This window comes from Aplysia californica, unplaced genomic scaffold (assembly GCF_000002075.1).
Source record: "Aplysia californica isolate F4 #8 unplaced genomic scaffold, AplCal3.0 scaffold00177, whole genome shotgun sequence".
In the NCBI taxonomy this organism is placed as follows: domain Eukaryota; kingdom Metazoa; phylum Mollusca; class Gastropoda; order Aplysiida; family Aplysiidae; genus Aplysia; species Aplysia californica.
In genome coordinates, this window is record NW_004797447.1 from 1,062,095 (window position 1) to 1,080,065 (window position 17,971).

The window sequence follows — 17,971 nt, forward strand, 5'->3', positions numbered from 1 at the left end:
ATTTGTACTAGCTCCCTTGCGATTTCGTCTTACACAGGTTCGTTTGTTGTATCTTTGTGGATGCATGTGGCCCTAGTCAGTTTTTCATGATGGTGTGTAACATTATGTGGCAGAAGACCTTGCATGATTCTTTTATTTTTGTTGACGTGGCTGTCTTCAGTGGGAATTTTCTGTGTGTTCATCATATATTACTATCATTATGATCTCAAATCTCGGTGAATGCATGACCACTGACACGTGCCATGCTTTGTGATCTGGACTATCGAGGTCAGGCTCAAGGATCGCGAACCAGTCTCTCGGGTCCTGTGAGGTGTTGTCGGAAAGTTCTCCCACACTCCCATCATGTAGATCTAGCGTTTAGAGAAGATACGTTCCCCCGGCCGTCCTTACGCCTTACAATGTGTAAACTGTGCGTGGTTGTGGTGTCTGTCAGCTTGACAACTTTAGTGTCAAGGAAATCTTTCAATTTACTCAATGGACTCTCTCCTTGGCGATACTGCTAGATCCTAGCAATAAAACGAAAACAGCTGATGTAGAAGTACAGCGCGTAGGCCTGCTCTGATGTTGGGTCGGTGGCCTAGCTGGCCTACAATGAGAAAGATAGAGATAGTTGGTGGCCCATAATAAGGGGGCCACGTTATTAGTAAACTTATTGCTGCTATTTTTTTGCTACTGGCGCGCTCCTTATTTATAATTTAATTAATGATAGGCCTAGTGTACTGACTGGTTTTCTACCTCTTCGGTATAGTAGGTACTCTACCGAATAAGCCCCCCCCCCTTTTTACGCTTATATTAATTTTCAGGGTTTTGTTGCGCACCCGCTCTCCTTGCGCTCCTTTTCCCCTATTATAACACCCCCGTTTGTTATTTTCCAACTTGCCGCAACCGACGATGATGTGAAACATAATTATCTAGATTAGAATCTAGATCTAGATATCTGAATGAAACTTCTTTATTTTTTTAAAAATTGGAAAATGGCACCCCATTAGTACCGGTACAGGTGGGCTACCTCGTTTTTCAGATCATTTTAAAAACGTTTGTGTACAATGGCTTATATTTTATAATGAAACTGGTTTGTTCCTAAATATGGGAAAGGAAGTTGCACAGAATTCTACACTTCTAAAAGTGTAGAATTCTGTGGGAAGTTGCTACAGTCCCCTAACAAACTTCTTATGGGAAAAGCTGTCACCGTATCTTACTCAAATCTCTAAAATTTCATATGGGAAAAGCTGTCACAGTAACTGAAACTAAAATCGCAACAATTTCACGAACTCTTGTTTTTTTTTTTTTTTTAATTCACAGAAGGAGAAATAAAACGGATTTGTTCCTACCACTACTACATCTAGATCTATATCTAGTACAGGGATATGAGGTTGAATGTACCACCCCCCCCCCTTTTTATTCCACCCTCCCACCTCTGTTCATTGATTAAAATTTTGGACCACTTGTCCACCCCCCATATTATTTGATAGGCTACCTCTGTCTGACTGTCTGAGTTGGCTAGTCTGCTAATAGGCTATCTTTGGTTATTCCAAAGATGTACTATCATTGGTTATTCGTAGGCTTGGATTGAACTTTAACCCAAGACCGACAACTCTAATTTAGCACTCTTCGTTTTATTCGTCAATCTTGGCGTTAAACTTCTTGTGTCAACAACAACACAACAACAGTCAACAATTTCTTCAACTACAATGGAGGAGAGAGCATTCAAAAATACGTTGGAAGACTACAGAGGCTCCACTTTTCTTGGCGAAGACAAAAAGGCAAGAGGGAAGATGAAGAATACCGGACCACTCGTAGATTGGGAAGATTGAAGAATACCGGGCCACTCGTAGATATAATCTAGATATATAGATTCTAGATCTAGATCTAGATCTAGATCTAGATTTAGCTCTAGATTCTAGATCTATACTAGATCTATACATTATTGCGCGAGAATGTGGGGTGGGTGGGGCGGGTGGAGGAGGGTGAGGGGCTTGGGGTCACCCCCCTGACAAAATTTTATGAATGGATATCTACGGGTCCGAGATTCTCCATTGAGAGATAAAAACTGGGGAAAATCATGAATTCATAAGGTTGAGACATAGGCAAAGTCAGTCCGCTGGTCCGGTATTCTTCAATCTTACCCTAGAATCTAGATCTAGATCTCTAGATCTAGATCTAGATTTAGATCTACTCATGCACTGAATTTGAAGCGAAGAGCTTAAATCAACGTTTTATTCATACACTGGCCCATTCAATGTGCAACAAATTTTTTAATGCTTTCACTTTCAGTACACATTCATAATCTGAGGAAAAACACACCATATATTATAAAGGCAATCACTTTGGCTACTGATCATTAGTTGCTGTTGGAAGAAGGGTACATTTTTACTTTTAGACCCTGTAGGCTCTGGGTTTTTTTTCAGGGGTGAGGGGGGGGGGGAGCAGTCTTCAGAATGCACAACCAATATACCACAGATTAATTGTGAAACTGCAATAGATAGGAAGAAAAATCCAAATGTTGGGCTTCAATTTAGTACATTTCAACAGCTGACAAACAATGTCATGTAAATAGGGTTGAAAACTCTGAAAACCCGGTGATCATTACGCCTATAACTTGAAGAGATGACATGCTTGGCAGGTACATGTATGTATGTGGTTCCTGTGTGCTGTGCAATCTACTGCAGTAGACAAGCCATTTCCTAAAAGTTCTGAGTACTTTTTGTAGATTGCAGCAACTGGTATTTAATTTTCACTTGTTAGGTTCAATGTATGGAGCATTGCCTTATTTATGTATAAACTTTTTTTGGGGTAAAAATGAGTGTTCAAAAAGTGTAGGTAGCTGAGGTGTACAGGAAGTCCCTATCAGTTAAGGCAAGTGCAACAGTTTGAAACAATCAAGATCATAAAGGGTTTCGTAGTTTTTCCAAGCCCTAGTCTTGATAGAGGTTCTGAAATTGAAATGCAGCCAATTTTGTCATGCAAAATACTTGAGTCCAATGTTATATAGATCTAGACTAAGAAAATATTAAATTGGCCAGTTTCACAGATTTTGATATATATTTAGTTTTCTAAAAATAAATGTTGTATCTCCACAGTTGCAAAAGCAGTACCAGGAACAAGTTCTCACAGGTGTCAGGAAGCTGCAGGAAAATGTCTGTCAAAATGCTTCTGATGATGGTCGAGACTACTCAGTTTACACAGGAGCTGCAGGCAAATTTTGTTTCTGAAACGAATGTAAATTCTGGTGTGACTGCAGTTTATAGTATCTCAGTTCTAGTGGAAGGTGCCTGTTGGATGGTTGAAGAAGTTTGAACAACTTTTTGAATATTGGACATTGACAAACACTAGGAACTCGAAATCATAGATATAGCACATATATTTCATTTCCCTGAACCACTATATTTATTCTTCTTATTGGCAACATTTATTATTTTCAAACACCTGCCGTATGGATTTGTCAAACAGCTCAGCTCGAAAAACTGATCGGTCGAATTTTTCTTAATAAATTAATCATGAATTCAGATCGCCCAAAGAGCATGATGGAAAACAACACACTTATCATCATGAGAGTATCATGTTACATGAGCCCACCAGGTTCACCCCTGCCCAGTGATACACACACTGCTGGTGGTATTGAGATACATGCATCATTGCACATTAACTGTAGCTGCTGCACGCAAGGCACTAGAAATTTCTTGAATTTAGTCATGTGAGGGTGGGTAGTGGGTGGTTGAGTGTCCTCATGTGTTACTTAAGCTTCTGTGTGTGTACATGTGTGTGTGTAGTTTCTTGAACATGAAGGTATGGGTCAGGAAATGATTACACTGATTACACAAGAAGGGTAGGTGGCATGCGCTTATCAGATTTGTAAGGTTCATCAGCAACATTCTCTTCCTTTCTCTTGCTTTGCCACTAAACAAAACGTGTTCACTGTCCATCCCTCTATCCTTTTATCGATGCAGAGTCACACTTTTCATGATGGCAGAGAAGAGAAAACTTAATTGCCTAACAATAGAAACCAAAAGTCAGATTTTAGCAGAGGTTGACAAGAAGTCCTGTTCTATTACGGACATTTGTAAGAGATTTGTTTTTCCCAAATCAATGATTCCAGCAAGCATGTATGCCATGTTTCTTCTTCGGTCCCATTCTTCTGATAAAAAAAAGGCGAAATCACAAAGAAACTTTAGCTTCACTTCACATGCACATGCAGTCTAGGATGGTTGGACACGTTCAAAAAGAGACATGGCATGACTCAAAATGCTATGTGCAACAGTTACAGTTACAGGGATTTATTTCCAGACCTCTGTACTATCACAATTACTCTCTTCTTTTTCTTAATTATCTCTCTAATTTTTCGTTTCTAAGTCAGTTTACTTTACCTGAATTATGGATGCTACGAACACATTGGTCTATGCCCAACATGAATGGGTTATCTGTGCCCTACTGTAGGCCTATCATTATATTTTGATGTTTTCTACAGAGTTTCTTGAAACAAAAGATCAGTTCTAAGTGATACAATAAATCACTACAGCCTTGCAGGTATATATTTTGCCCAGTTGTAGTTGTAAAAAATTGTTAACTCAGATTCTTTGTTCTTTAAAAATAATTTGTTTTTTCTTCTAAAAGTCAGAATACTAATAAGGGCTGACTGTAGAAACCTGTGTAGTGTAATTTAATGTGTTTGAAAGTTTTTCCATTCCCTTTTCAAAATTTCCGACTCATGTCAGATCTGAAGGGTTCTCTGCTTACAGGGCAAGCTCTACTTTGCCTTCAACTGCACACCAAATTGCCAGGAGGAGATAAAGATGACCACTATCTACAGCAAGCCTTGACCTGGTTGAAACCGTGTCTCAAGAGGCTGAAGGGCTCAAAGCTGTCCTTTCTGTGTGGAGATGCTGGACCACTGGCTATAGCTGCCGTTGTGCATCACCTGCTGGGCAACAAGGAACGCAGCAAGACGTTCATTTCCAAGTATAAAAGGGAGTCTTGGGATATGGGATAGCAGAGAGAGACTATTATGTCTTTTATGTTTTTTGGCGCCAGGACATCAGGATTTTTTATTTTAATCAGAATGTGAATGTGAATGATTTTTGAGTCTAAAATTTATTGTTTAGTATGAGGTCCATCAAGGAGCTGGGAACCCCCATTCCATCTGAGGTTCTGACTTCTTGGACCCCAGTGTGGAAGTATTTATAAGTAAAACCATTATCTATGTTGAATTTTGATACAAAGCTCACATAACCGTTAATGGTATCTTTTACCTATGGTTCTGATATGTGTCCTATTGGGTATAAATATAAATACACAAAAGAAATTGAAACTTGGAAAAAGTTGAGTCAAGTTGTCATGAAATTCTGCTGTAGTAATCGGGGTAAATATGAAGTTTTTTATTTATTCAAGCTTATTTATATCGTTGCATTTTTATTAATCGAATTTGATTTTTATTGACAGTAATCTTTGGAACAAATTTTATTTTCTTCATATTTCCATAGGGTAGAAGATTTGTGCCGTGATGTGTGTGCAGACAGTGATATGCCAGACGAGATTTTGTATGGAAGATGTGGATATCTGTCAGCTCTGTTGTTCCTACAGCATTACCTCAGTCCTGATGCTGTAGACAGGGAACTCATTGTTAAGGTTGTGGAGGCAGTACTGAGCTCCGGAGAGACTCTGTCACGAAGACAGCGATGTTCTCATCCCCTTATGTATGAGTGGCACGATAAACCGTACTTGGGGGCTGCTCATGGCCTTGCTGGCATTTACTATATGTTGTTACAGGTACAGCTATGCCACACTTATGTCAAGTTCCCATTTTGTGTACCGATATGTGTAAGAAAGAAGTTGAAGTGTTGAAAAATTTAGTCTAGTTTGGCTCACAAAATGGAAGTGACATTAGCTACTTAAACATTTTAACATCATAAACATAATATTAACATGTTTCTCCTATCTCTAACAGATGTTATGGTTTACTTTTCGTTTGAAATGAAATCTCACAATTTTTCTGAGCACACTATTTTTTTTAAATCACCAGAGCAGACATATTTGATAAAGGAAGTAACTGGAAATTTTGTGCTGGCAGCCTCTGAAAGAGTGACATCCTCTCAAGCTTTCTTACATTAAAATTTGGATGCTGTTAATCTTATTTTTATTTCACTGTCACTGCTGTCACTACCTATCATATTGCTTTTCCTTGGCACTGTGACTGTTGTTAGGCTGAGATGCCTCTTCCATGCAAACAAGCAAAACACTAGAGCACCGTTCAGAAGTAAATCTAGAAAGAGCAGCTCCTTCTATACCATTGCTGCATCCATAGTGTGTTCTACATGTCCTTGCTGCAGATAGAGGAATTAAGCTATAGATGTGCTTTGAATAACACCGTAGTTGTACCACTAGTATCATCATTCTTTTCCTTGACTCTGTGTAGCCATAGAGAAAAATTTTTGTCATCCACACAAACCTCTATACGAAACTCACTTCGGCAACTTTTCAAGGACCTGTCTCCTTCAAAGCTGTTTTAGAAAGAGCAGCTTCTCCTTTAACATTGCTACATTTATGCAGTGTTACATTTGTTCCTACTGCAGGTGAAGGAGGCTGGTGTGCAGGAACGTGTCAGGCAGTTGGTTCATCCGTGTGTGGACTTTATGCTGTCTCTGAGATTTGCTTCTGGGAACTGCCCCTCCTCCCTGGGCAGTAGTGGAGGGGACAGACTTGTTCATTGGTGCCACGGGGCTCCTGGCTGGGTGCATCTTTTTGCCTTGGCTTACAAGGTTAGTGACAGTTCTTAAAAATTGATCTTGGATCTTACATTGTATTATGGCAACAAAAATGATTTACTCTTTATTCCCGTAAAAAAAATTTTTTAGCACTCAAGATGATCTCTTTGTATAATGTAACACGGGAGAGCTTTTAGATTTTATCATCGTTTAACAATCAAGTAGAAGTAGAGGTTTAGAACGTTGAGCTTTGACTGAAGGAGGCATGTTTTGTTTGTCATAAAATTCTGAATCAAGTGCAATATTTAGGTTGTGTGAGGGGAGACGCCCTCCGCCATGTGTATAGTCTCCGAGATCTTAAGAACATATTGGAGAGTGATGTATCCTTTTCAAACTTATTTCGCTTTAAATGTTTTATCAAGCAAAAATATATTGTGCAGTATGAGATTAACTGAATAAACAGTTTGGTGTTATTATAACGGAAAGTTGGATATTAGCACATCGAACATGCCATCTTATTTTTTGTATTAAGTCGTATTCTATAGTTTAAAATCTTGTTTATTTATATTACAATTCCCTTTACTATATAATTTTTGTTTTAATACCATGCTATGATATGCCATGAGATCAGTTGTGTTTGAATTTTGTAGCAAAAATTTTGATGTTAGTCTGTCAAAAGAAGGTTTAAAAAATGTTTGTCCAAAAGAGATATGTCTTGTTAAGGGATGAATAAACATTGTTACATATCATGATTTTTATCTCAGATATATAAAGACAAACGGTATCTTGAGGCAGCTCTGGACTGTGGTCGTGTGGTGTGGCAGAGAGGGCTCCTGTGCAAAGGCTATGGGCTGTGTCATGGAACTGCAGGAAATGCCTACACTTTTCTGACTCTCTTCAAATTGACTGGGGAGCAGAGATACCTTTACTATGCATACAAGGTAAGAAGCTGGTTTGGCAGAGAGGATTGACTGCAAAATTACTGCAATTCTTTCATACTTCAGTCAACACAGAAAAGGTTTTGTTGGAGTCAGACTTTTTATACTAGTCAGGCTTGTCAGGACCAGTCAGAACTGTGTACTGGATCTCAAGCTGAAGAGTGAGATCTGTGATAAAAAATCTTTCTTTTGTGGGAATAGAACTTTCATCTTTCGCATGTAACCAATATGCTTTTTACCTATTCATGTTAGGTTTTCTAACCTCACTGGCTGTTGCCCGATAAAACACTACTGAATCCTAGGATATTCTGTTGTTGAAGTCTCATCTTCGTGGGGTTGAAAATATTGAAACAATTTACCTTCTTGAACTTTCTGTAGCTTTGACTGTGTTTTACAGGTTATAAAATAATTTTCTGAAAATTATTGTAAAGGGGCCTTAATCCCTTCTTTTTTTTTTTAAATCAGATTTTTTTACGTTACATGACTGAAAAAACTTAATGTGACCAGATTTTTTAGCTCCCCTGATGGAAAGTAGTTCTTTGTCTCTTTTTGACCAAATCGTCCCCAAACTTCTTAGAACTCTGTGAGAAAGCAATACCACTAAATAGTTATTCTATCACGTCTAGGAGGATAATGTCTCTTCTTTGGGATACTCTTTGGAACTACAGGGCTACTAACACTAATGTGCTCTTGACACTCCTCTTACTTAATAGGTGTGCATGCCCTAAAACAGGCAGGACTGGGAGAAACCCCTTTCCGGCATCACCCCATGCCACTAAAAGGTTGTTGATTCCTTACTCCAACTCGCTCGTAAAAGAAAATGGAAATAGGCCTACACTAATAATAATAACATAATAGATTTTGTTTTAAAAAATAGTACAGAAGCCTTAGAACAATTAGACAATGGTCATGGCTTCACATTTTTTGAAAATGTCTGAATTTTTCACTAATATAAAGGGTTGATATGTTTTGTGGCTTAAAAAATTTTTTTTTTTTTTCTTAGTTTGCAGAATGGTGTTGTGACTATGGCAAACATGGATGCCGCACACCGGACAGGCCATTTTCAATGTTTGAAGGTTTGTTCACTTCTGTAAAATGCATGTTAGAGTTTTGTGAACATAAAACATACAGAAGTCTCCGCCTAAACGCTCGCCATACAAAGGCACGCTCCGCTCAAACCTACGCTTTCGTCATCTGACGGGGTTTTTTACTACATAATTAAGACGTGCAAACGCACGGTCACTCCCTTTAAATGCACGCTCCGATCCGCGGAACACTCCGACAGGTTAAGCTGAACAAAGGGAAATCTGCACAGCTTGCATAAGACAAGCCTAGACAGCATGATATTTGGTGAGACTGCCCCTCACACCGAACAAAGAGAGTGATGGACAGCTTTTTCGCACCCAACTTTCCACAGACAGTAAATAGGTCTAGGACTGGTCGGTGAAATGTTGGGGGGTTGGGTGACTGAAATGCTATTTGATTGGTCACTGGGTTTCTGACTGGTGTTTGGGTGACTGCATGTAATGTTTAGTTAGACCTAGGCCCATGATGCGAAACACGCGTGATTGCTCGTCCACGATTTACGGTTGGGGGTTGTCGTTTGGAAAGTCACGTGGCTGGGCCGTCGACTCTATGACTATCACCAACAGTTTCCTGTTACGCTATCTGTTACCGCCATTTTATGGTGCATATCAATACATTGAGCCTGTATTCCGCCTCCACCCCCACACACCCACCCACCCATTCAACGCCTTTGTATTCTTAATCGCAATCGGGGAATCCTTCACTAGACAGTCACGTGTCGTCACATTATCAGCCCAAAGTGGTCCCCACCCCAAAGGGAGGTCACTAGAATATCAAGGCAACGAGATGACTGCGTCTCTTCCTCCCTTTGCTAAGGTTCATGTTAACGCACGCTCCGTATAAACACACGCTGAGGAGCCCTCCCGAGCACCGTGCATTTAGACGGAGACTACTGTAGTATGGCTGTTATGGTCTATTGGATTGTAAATGTTTTACATCGTCATCAGTGCCATTTGGTCACTCAGAGAGTGGACTGCTTTCGCCTTGCCTATCAGGATCAACCCAGGCTGAATGGATACAACATCCCAGCGGAAAGACAGAGACACTCTATAAAAGAATTTAATCGTACGTGAATCAAAGTCACGTCTTCTGTATCCATTTAAAAGCAAAAAGCTTGACCATTGCACCACAGACACTGGCGTTCTGCGTCATTCTTTGTAAAAGGCATTATGCTGAATATAATCAGTGCATTTTGCAAACAATTCATTACTGAAGAGTTTGGGCTTTTTAAGCTATAAGAAAAATGTCTTTGTGCTGTATGTTAATGGAAAGATAAAAAGTGAACAAATGATAGGATTTGCTTTAGTAGCAAAATGTGGTGAAGCGTCTCGTAGTTGTACATATATTGTTATTGTAACTGCTTTAAAATACTGAGGCTTCTATCAACTATGAGTGTTAACATATTGCAGAGATAAACTTCACAAAAGTTGTAATGTGTTTTTCCATAGGTATGGCTGGCACAGTGTATTTCCTGGTAGATCTGCTGGATCCATACAAGTCTGCATTCCCTGCCTTTGATTTCATGTAAGGATGTTTCCTCCTTCAGATGTAATTTTCGTGTTCATCTGATCGAAGGGAGAAGGGATGTGTTCACCTGGAGGTGGAGTCTTTTTTTTGCACAATTAATCTCTTATGCTGTTGAGCTGGCTCTTTTAATTTGATATTGTTTACTTTAAATACACTTGCAATAAAGTATAACTGAAAAGCAAACTTTTTCTTGAGCATAATTTTTATTCATGTTAAATTTACACTTTTAAGTTTGTTGCTATTCAGAAAAAAAGAAATGTTTTTTCTTTTCTCTTCAAGGCACTCATTCTGCAAAAAAAATCAAACCAGCAAGTAGTCTACCTATATATAATTATAATATGTAAGTATTACATTTACATTTCAAAATTCATCGTATGTCATAACTACATACTGGCACATCTACACACAGGTTTAAGTCTGAATGATTTTGGTAAAGAGAAAAACGTTGACACAATAATTGTCATTTAGTGCATGGACAAAAAAACCCCCAAAACAAAACAAGGCAGCCTGACAGAAAGAAGAAAAGGAAAGAACAGAAGTATGACCTACCAGAAACATCTTCCAACCCCCACAGTTCGAGTGAACAGAACACATCAGTTACATACAGCTGAAAACATGGAATGATAGGACATGCTCTAGTTTTGAATCTGCCACATAAGACAGACTGGAGTAGGGGTGCTATTGGATCATGTCACTTATGTTATCATAAAGCACTCCACTTGTGTAGAGAGAAATAATTTATACATTTTACACCCCCATCAACTCCATTTTGATAATGTAGAAGGTGACCTGCTTCAATCCTTCCTGTCAGGGCCAACCAGGTAGACAGATGGAAATGCTCAATTCATTCACTTTCGCACAAGAGACCTGAAGTCATGTCTTCAGCATACAACATTATGCTATTGACTATGGAAACTAAAAGGGACGCTTCTAAAAAAAAACCCACAGGAAAATAAAAGACAAGAACTCGTATCACATTGTTGTATCTTTTGGACAATTGGCACATTTGTCCATCAGTGGCTTGGGTTAAGCAAAGCAGGTTTTGTTTTTATAAAAACCCATGATAACATCATGTCTTCACAGTTCATGTCTGAAATGTAAATTTCTTAGACTTTCTTTTCAAATTCAACATAATAAGGGCTCATTGACAAAATAGATTGTGTCCAATAAGATAAAAACTTGGAGGTTGCTAATTAATACTCGATTACCCATGAATATGCTGTTCAAGACAAAGCTGGATCATAACAGAACAAAATAATAGCTTACAGCATGCCTAGTGACATAATATCTCGGCAGTAATCATATACTGTGGAACTCTGATTCAACGAGGTCGCTAGGCCTGAGAAAGAAAGTCCAAGGCCAGTGACACCATGAAAATACACCACTTGCCATTGCATGCTCATCTGAAGGGCCTCTGAGAACAAGTTTGGCAGAGACAGTAGGCCTTATAATCAACCAAAGGTCGAGTAACAGATATACACTGACTATCCTTGTGTCACTAGACCTATACACTACAGTGTGTTGGCCTTTAGATGTGTGTGATAAAAATGGGCAAACAGGACACTGGTGATGCCTCTCCTCTGGCCACAATCAGCACACGTACACCCTTGTACTTGTGTATATATAATTTTTTTTGTGTCGCTATCTTGAAGTGTGCTAGACTTAATGATTTTCTTTGCTTGATGGTAGGTGATGAAGATTTAGACATAAAGCTTAAAATTCTTTTTGGTTTAGAAAAGGGGACATTGAAGACAATGAAGAAAAAATTGACGAATTTTTTTTTCTTCAGATCACCACTGTTTTTGGATTAAATGTGTTCACTATTTAAGTTTAGCCTCATGATCTATAGAGAAAAGAGAGGAAGATCTAAATATATTGGAGTTGGAGATAACCTATTTTGTCAAAAAGCTCTTCAAATACATACAGTACTATAATTACATTTCACTACTACATTCAGTGCGTATACTTTAAATATTTAGATCACAGTCAAAACCAATTTCATATATATAGTCGATGTTCAAAACTTGTGCAGGAATAACAACATTCATCAAAAAGGGAACAGCCATAACTTTATAACGATGAGATCACCCATTACACAACATCTGGTACACCAAAAACAAACCAGCCCTTTATAAGTACACTGAAGAAATAATTGTGAGGCATAATGGTGAAATCAGGCGCTCGTCAAAATTATAAACATTAAAATAAAAGAAACTGGCATTTTCCTGGCTGTTGGGCAATTTTTTTTATTTTCTTCTTTTGGCTCAACACTTTTTGTGCCCATTAAAAAAATTTACTTCTGTTTGGGTTTTATTGAAAAATATTCATTAAAGGCACAAAAACTGTAAATTTTCAGTTTCCAAGGACTCTCTCAAGCTATGAAAATTACCAAACTTTGGCGGCCATTTTCTTGTAAATTTTACCTCTGAAACCAGGCGACCCTCACCTCTTTCAATTGGAAATATCTTGACTTCTATTCAACATAGATTGATATTTTTTCACCAAAAGCAAGGCAAATGAGGAGGCTTTAACCCCATAAGCCCAAAAATTGATGAGCACCTGATTCCACCATGTCAATGTCTAGCCACAATTATAGATTACATTTTTGCAGCTGACATCCTTCCTTAAAAGTTGGATCTATGTGACAATTTATTATCGATTCAAAAATTTCTATTACAATTAATTACATTACAATTACAGGTTATTTCCAGTTTCAAGGGAAACATCCACTGAAAGATGTTATTCCCCTTCTACAGGCACAAAAAGTGCCAACACAACAACTAGAGTGTTCACTCTTTTACATTTTAGCTGGGTACCAAGCCCCATTAGGTTGAAGTGAGAAATTTGTGCAAAGCGTCTTTTCCAAAGAAAAATTGAACGCTCGTGGCCCCAATTTTACAGAGCACTGATCCATTTCTCTCATTCTGTGGAGGACAATTACACCTCTTGACATACATATATTCCTCTCTCTTTTCTTCTCTTAAAAACAAACTAGACATATACCTTACACTTGTGTAAATCTAGCATTCTGAACTAATGTGGGGTATGAAAATATAAGGTTTTTGTACATGGACGGAAATTTGACATATTTGTCTTCATGAATTGGGTAGCTAAAAGTACTTTTCTGGATTCCACTTGTAGGGTTTGACTTTTGCAGGCTTCCGAGGCTTCTCTGCCTTCTGCGAGGAGGGGATGGATGGCGGTTGCCAGGGGACTGGGTTGCAGAATGTGGGCTGGGGGTAGGCACTGCGGTCATGGTAACCTGAGGAAGGCAAGCAGATGTGAAACCTGTTAGTGGGAGTGTGGTGCTTAGGGTGGCTGTATGGAGGTACTTTTGGTGGGCATCTGCTGGAACATTCAGTCGTTCATGTACTTCGGGAGGGAGCCTGTGTGACCATCAATGATTTATTTATAGAGGCACCAGCTATCCATGTCCATGGCTGCTTTAGCCAGGGAGCCTGTGTATGGATACATTTTTTGACTAACAGTAATACAGTGGAGTCCACTTATAACGAGTCCGGAAAAAACGAGAAGTCTGCTATAAAGGCACTATTCTAAAACCCCGTTTTTTTCTCCTCTTTACCTTTGTAAACAAAATCCTGCTATAGCGCTATCAGACACACTTGCGAGTCGGTTATAACGGAATATTGCTGCTGGGGTGCACATGGCATAGGCCAATTATACATAATGCAAGACCTCGCCAGTTGAGAAACTTGTTGCTGATCTTGCGAAACAAAAAATAGGAGAGCCCTTGTGCGTCAACAATGAAGTTTATGAAGGCCGGAGCAACTGAGTAGGGAGAGTGTGGCATGCGCAGACAAGCAGAACGCATCGCGTGATAGGCCAGCGTAAGCCTAGTTTAGATTATCAAGGCCTGCCATGCCTCTCACTTCTCCGATGCGGGGATGGAGAGGTCATAGCAATGTGATGGATGGAGCGAATGTGTGACGTGCGCAAGCAGACAGAATGCACCACAGGGTGGGGTGGGGTGGGGGGAAAACACAGCGGGCGAGTTAGCCCAGAGCCCTTTCTATCTGATCGCCAACGTCGAGCTGTCAGTTCACATCGCTAGATCTAGCACTAGAGAAACAAACCTGATTCGATTTTTGATCAAGTAAGACCTACAGGTCATGTTGAAACAAATTTATCATCAGGGGAGATAGCAAAAGGAAAAACAAAACACCAAACTCATAGATTAGGCTTGCTTTACAGTTTCCCTTGAATTTATTACTGGATCCCTTATAGCGAGAATCCTGCTATAATGGACATTTTGCTTCGGTCCCCTCCCTCTCGTTATAACAGGATTCCACTGTAACTGTCTCTCAAGTCAGTCTGATTAACCCATTAGTGCATGAGGTCTTAAATTTTGGTCTTACTTTCACATAAGTTTCCTTTCTGGTTATATTGAAAGGTTCCGCAAGTCTTTTTTTTCTTTAAAACTTATAAACTTGCTATAACTATAAGTGACCGATTTAAATTTTGCCCAACTAGTTCACAGTTGGGCGCCATGCACGAATGGGTACGACAAGCTCTGAACACAGAAAGCGGACAAAAAAATGTAAACAGTAACAATATCTGGAACTTTAATGACTTTTATTATTTCTAAACATCAAATATAATAATTTGGTGTTACAAAATGAATGAAAAATAGATTTTAGAACCGGAAAATAGTCTAGAAAAATTCTGACATTTACTGGCGATGGTGCGTTTGAAAGCATTTCTCATGCAGAGGACAAGAGGGACAAGTGTCACATGCTTTCTTGGTATTGCCCTTAAAGACAATCTGCATCTTTTCTGAGTTGGTAGAAATATCAAACATTCCTGCATTCTTTTTTACTTTAGACCCAACCGTTCTTTCCATTTTGCCTGAAATAGGTTGCAAACGGGCGGCTTTTCCTGTATCTGCGTCAGGACCACACTTTGTTTTAAAATTCCAAGACAGTTCATTTGGCTGACTATGGCAGCTCAGGATCGTCTTTTGTGTATTTTTTTTTGTTTTGGTTAATCAAAAGAAGTTATTTTTATGGTCCTATGAACACAGTTTAGATAATTTAGAAGGCCGGTTTCATCTTGCCTGTGACGGCCAACCTAGGCTGAGGGATACACAATGTCCCAGCATAAACATCATGATACTCAATAAAAATTTTCTCAACACAGAAATCAAGCTCACATTCTTTTGTGTGCGACAGCAAAGCACCTAATAACTACACCACAGTCGCCTGTGTTGGTCCACTGTAAAGATTCCATGCATTGTGAGTTGATATAGTCATCAAGCTGTGGATGAAAAACGGCCACCACCCCTTTTTCATGTGGGTGTTGATCCTGTAATTGGCAATGTTCAGGTCCATACAATCAGTTCCTCCAATCCATTTTTTTGTATTGTATATATGTTATGGATATGAAAATTCACATCACCATCAAGAATTAACTTAAACAAGGACACAGGATCCTTATCGTTAACGTATTTCCGTTCTTTGGATTTATCTGAAGAATAATAGATTTTTGAGTTAGTATTTCTGCAGTTGTGATCACTATATTCCCCCATAGTGAAAGGGCACCATTGAAAGTGTGTAAGGTTGAAAAGCATAGAGCATTCAATTGTCTCAACATTTTCACCAGTTCTATCTTAGTTTGTATTTCCATTTTGGCTGTTTGAAGGCAGGATATAATATTTATTATGTCTGCAGGACTTAACAAATCGTTGTACTCAATTTGGTCTACATGTATCTCCTCATTTACTGTGTACAATCTTCAGACAGTAATAGGATAAACAATTGGTTAAATATTTTTAAAAGGAGTTGCAAAAACCCCACCACTTTGGTTTACTTACCTACAGTTTTATGAGTATAACATAGCATTAGAATTAGACCAATTTCATTTCTTCTGCAACCACAAAAGAACAATAGAGTAGGTACCAGAAATTTAAGCAATATCTATATTATATCAGCTATGCATAGCACAACTCTGTTTCAAGATTTGAAGAGTAGCTTTGACTTTTAAAAAGAGTCTCCAATTGATCACGACAAACTAATACACACACCTCCACCCCCCCCCCCTCTATCCACCCAAAATCATCTTTATCCATCAATGAAACATCATTAAAAAATGCATTTAAAAAAGAGAAAGTAAGGATCACAAGTGTAAATCAACATATCAGAACCTGATAAACAATCCGACTTGCAGGATGCCTCTATGTATACCATGTATATTGTTACTTGACATATAGAATTTTGACGTACCCATTCATGCATGGTGCCCAACTAATGGGGCGCAATACAACACCATGAAAAACGTGATTTTGAGTAAGGAAAAATAGCCTGGGAGGCGTAAAACTTAGTGAAGGGTAAGAAGAATTGTTTGAAGATGAAAAATGCAAAATGTGCAAAAGTGTACTTTTGTCTTGCTTTTCATTTGGAGGTTTTTTTAATGGCTCTCATTTGATGATGTCAATGCTATATATTGGATATCAAACAAAGGAAAATCCTTCTGACGAGTAAAAATGGTCTGCAGCAGAAAATTCAATTGTCCCTTCATCGTTAGGTAACAAAATATTTTGATTCATGCAGTTACTTGTCAAACTGGGGGCACTCAAACACCATGCCCAGTTGGGCGCTATGCATAAATGGGTTAAGAGTTTAGTTTGGTTTCAGTCAAGAGAAGAATATCAAAATGACAATAACCAGTTAGCATAGGAAAAAAGCAAGAGTAAAATGAGAGAGGGAAAGAAATGGAGCAGGACATACCAGTGGCACCCTCAGAATTAGCTCAGGCAATCGGAGAGGGGCGGGAAATTAGTCTCTTAAGTTAAATAAACCTGGCAGTGATGAAAAGGATTTTGAGCCCATCATGCAGCAAGTATTCACACCTCCACAGTCACCAAACTCAAATGGGCTAGCCCAGTAGACAACAGACTCATTATAAAAGGTCTTTTAAAAAAGGTCTATCTCAAAATGAAATGCAAATGTTGATTCAAAGACCAAAGAAACTCCAAGTGGTGTCTTGGAAGTAGAATACAAAATACATGTATGTGTACAAATCCTGTTTTCAAATCTCTGAAATCTTCGTCTACCTCATTGACATTGGTTGCACGATTAACCAACAAGTGGGATCTCTAACTATAAAGCCTATTTCTTGAAGGGTCGGTTGTTATGGAATGGGTTTGGCACCACCTATCAAAGCTACAATAAAAGGCTGATAGCTAGTGAAAACAAGCAAAGTGGAGTATGTTGTTGTAGTTGTTGTTATCGATCCAGCAACAGGCATGAGCTTTGGAAAACCCAAATAACCCAAGATAATAGCGTCATGCTGGGCATTAAAACTAAGGCCATCCGCACCTTAGTCCACGACAATGCCACCAATTGAGCTATCAACGATTCCTCTTTTTTTAAAACGATTCTGCAAAGCTGTTGGAGAGCATCCAAAAACGTTCACAAACAACGCATGTTCTGGTAAGATCTATGGGGGATTCAAAACCTACTCATCCGTACCCCAGAAGGTCGACAAAGAAGCTAATCGTGCGCCCAATCAGTATTCAGCTTGCTGAAATAGGCAGTAAAAGTATAGGAACAGTGGTAGGCCTATACCCTCACGCCCACCGCACGTAATTCGGTAACTTGTTCGATTTTTTTGCCTCTTTGTTTCTTTTTCTTTGCTTCATAAGCGCGTGCATGGCTGTGAGCGCACGCGTCCCCGTGAAAGTGTGTATGTGTATGCAGTGAGGAG

The 17,971-nt window shown here is 39.0% G+C and overlaps 2 protein-coding genes across 3 annotated transcripts in view; one reads left to right on the plus strand and one right to left on the minus strand.

Annotated features, from left to right (window-relative positions):
* Positions 1-1,596: 1,596 nt before the first annotated feature.
* LOC101858711 (lanC-like protein 2) lies at positions 1,597-10,432 on the plus strand. Its single transcript, XM_005098269.3, has 8 exons — positions 1,597-1,763; positions 3,081-3,195; positions 4,737-4,956; positions 5,478-5,763; positions 6,567-6,752; positions 7,463-7,639; positions 8,640-8,712; positions 10,171-10,432. Exons 1-8 carry the CDS (start codon positions 1,692-1,694, stop codon positions 10,248-10,250), a joined length of 1,209 nt encoding a protein of 402 aa, XP_005098326.1. The 5' UTR covers positions 1,597-1,691; the 3' UTR covers positions 10,251-10,432.
* A 2,310-nt stretch (positions 10,433-12,742) lies between these two features.
* LOC101860569 (coiled-coil domain-containing protein 34) overlaps positions 12,743-17,971 on the minus strand; it is a 31,936-nt gene continuing 26,707 nt past the window's right edge. Inside the window, exon 5 of one of the 2 annotated variants that reach the window (XM_013082498.2) lies at positions 12,743-13,511. In XM_013082498.2, coding sequence (XP_012937952.1) covers positions 13,360-13,511 — 152 coding nt within the window. In that variant the 3' untranslated portion in view covers positions 12,743-13,359. The remainder of the gene's footprint in view (positions 13,512-17,971) is intronic. The other variant, XM_013082499.2, reaches the window with a different exon arrangement.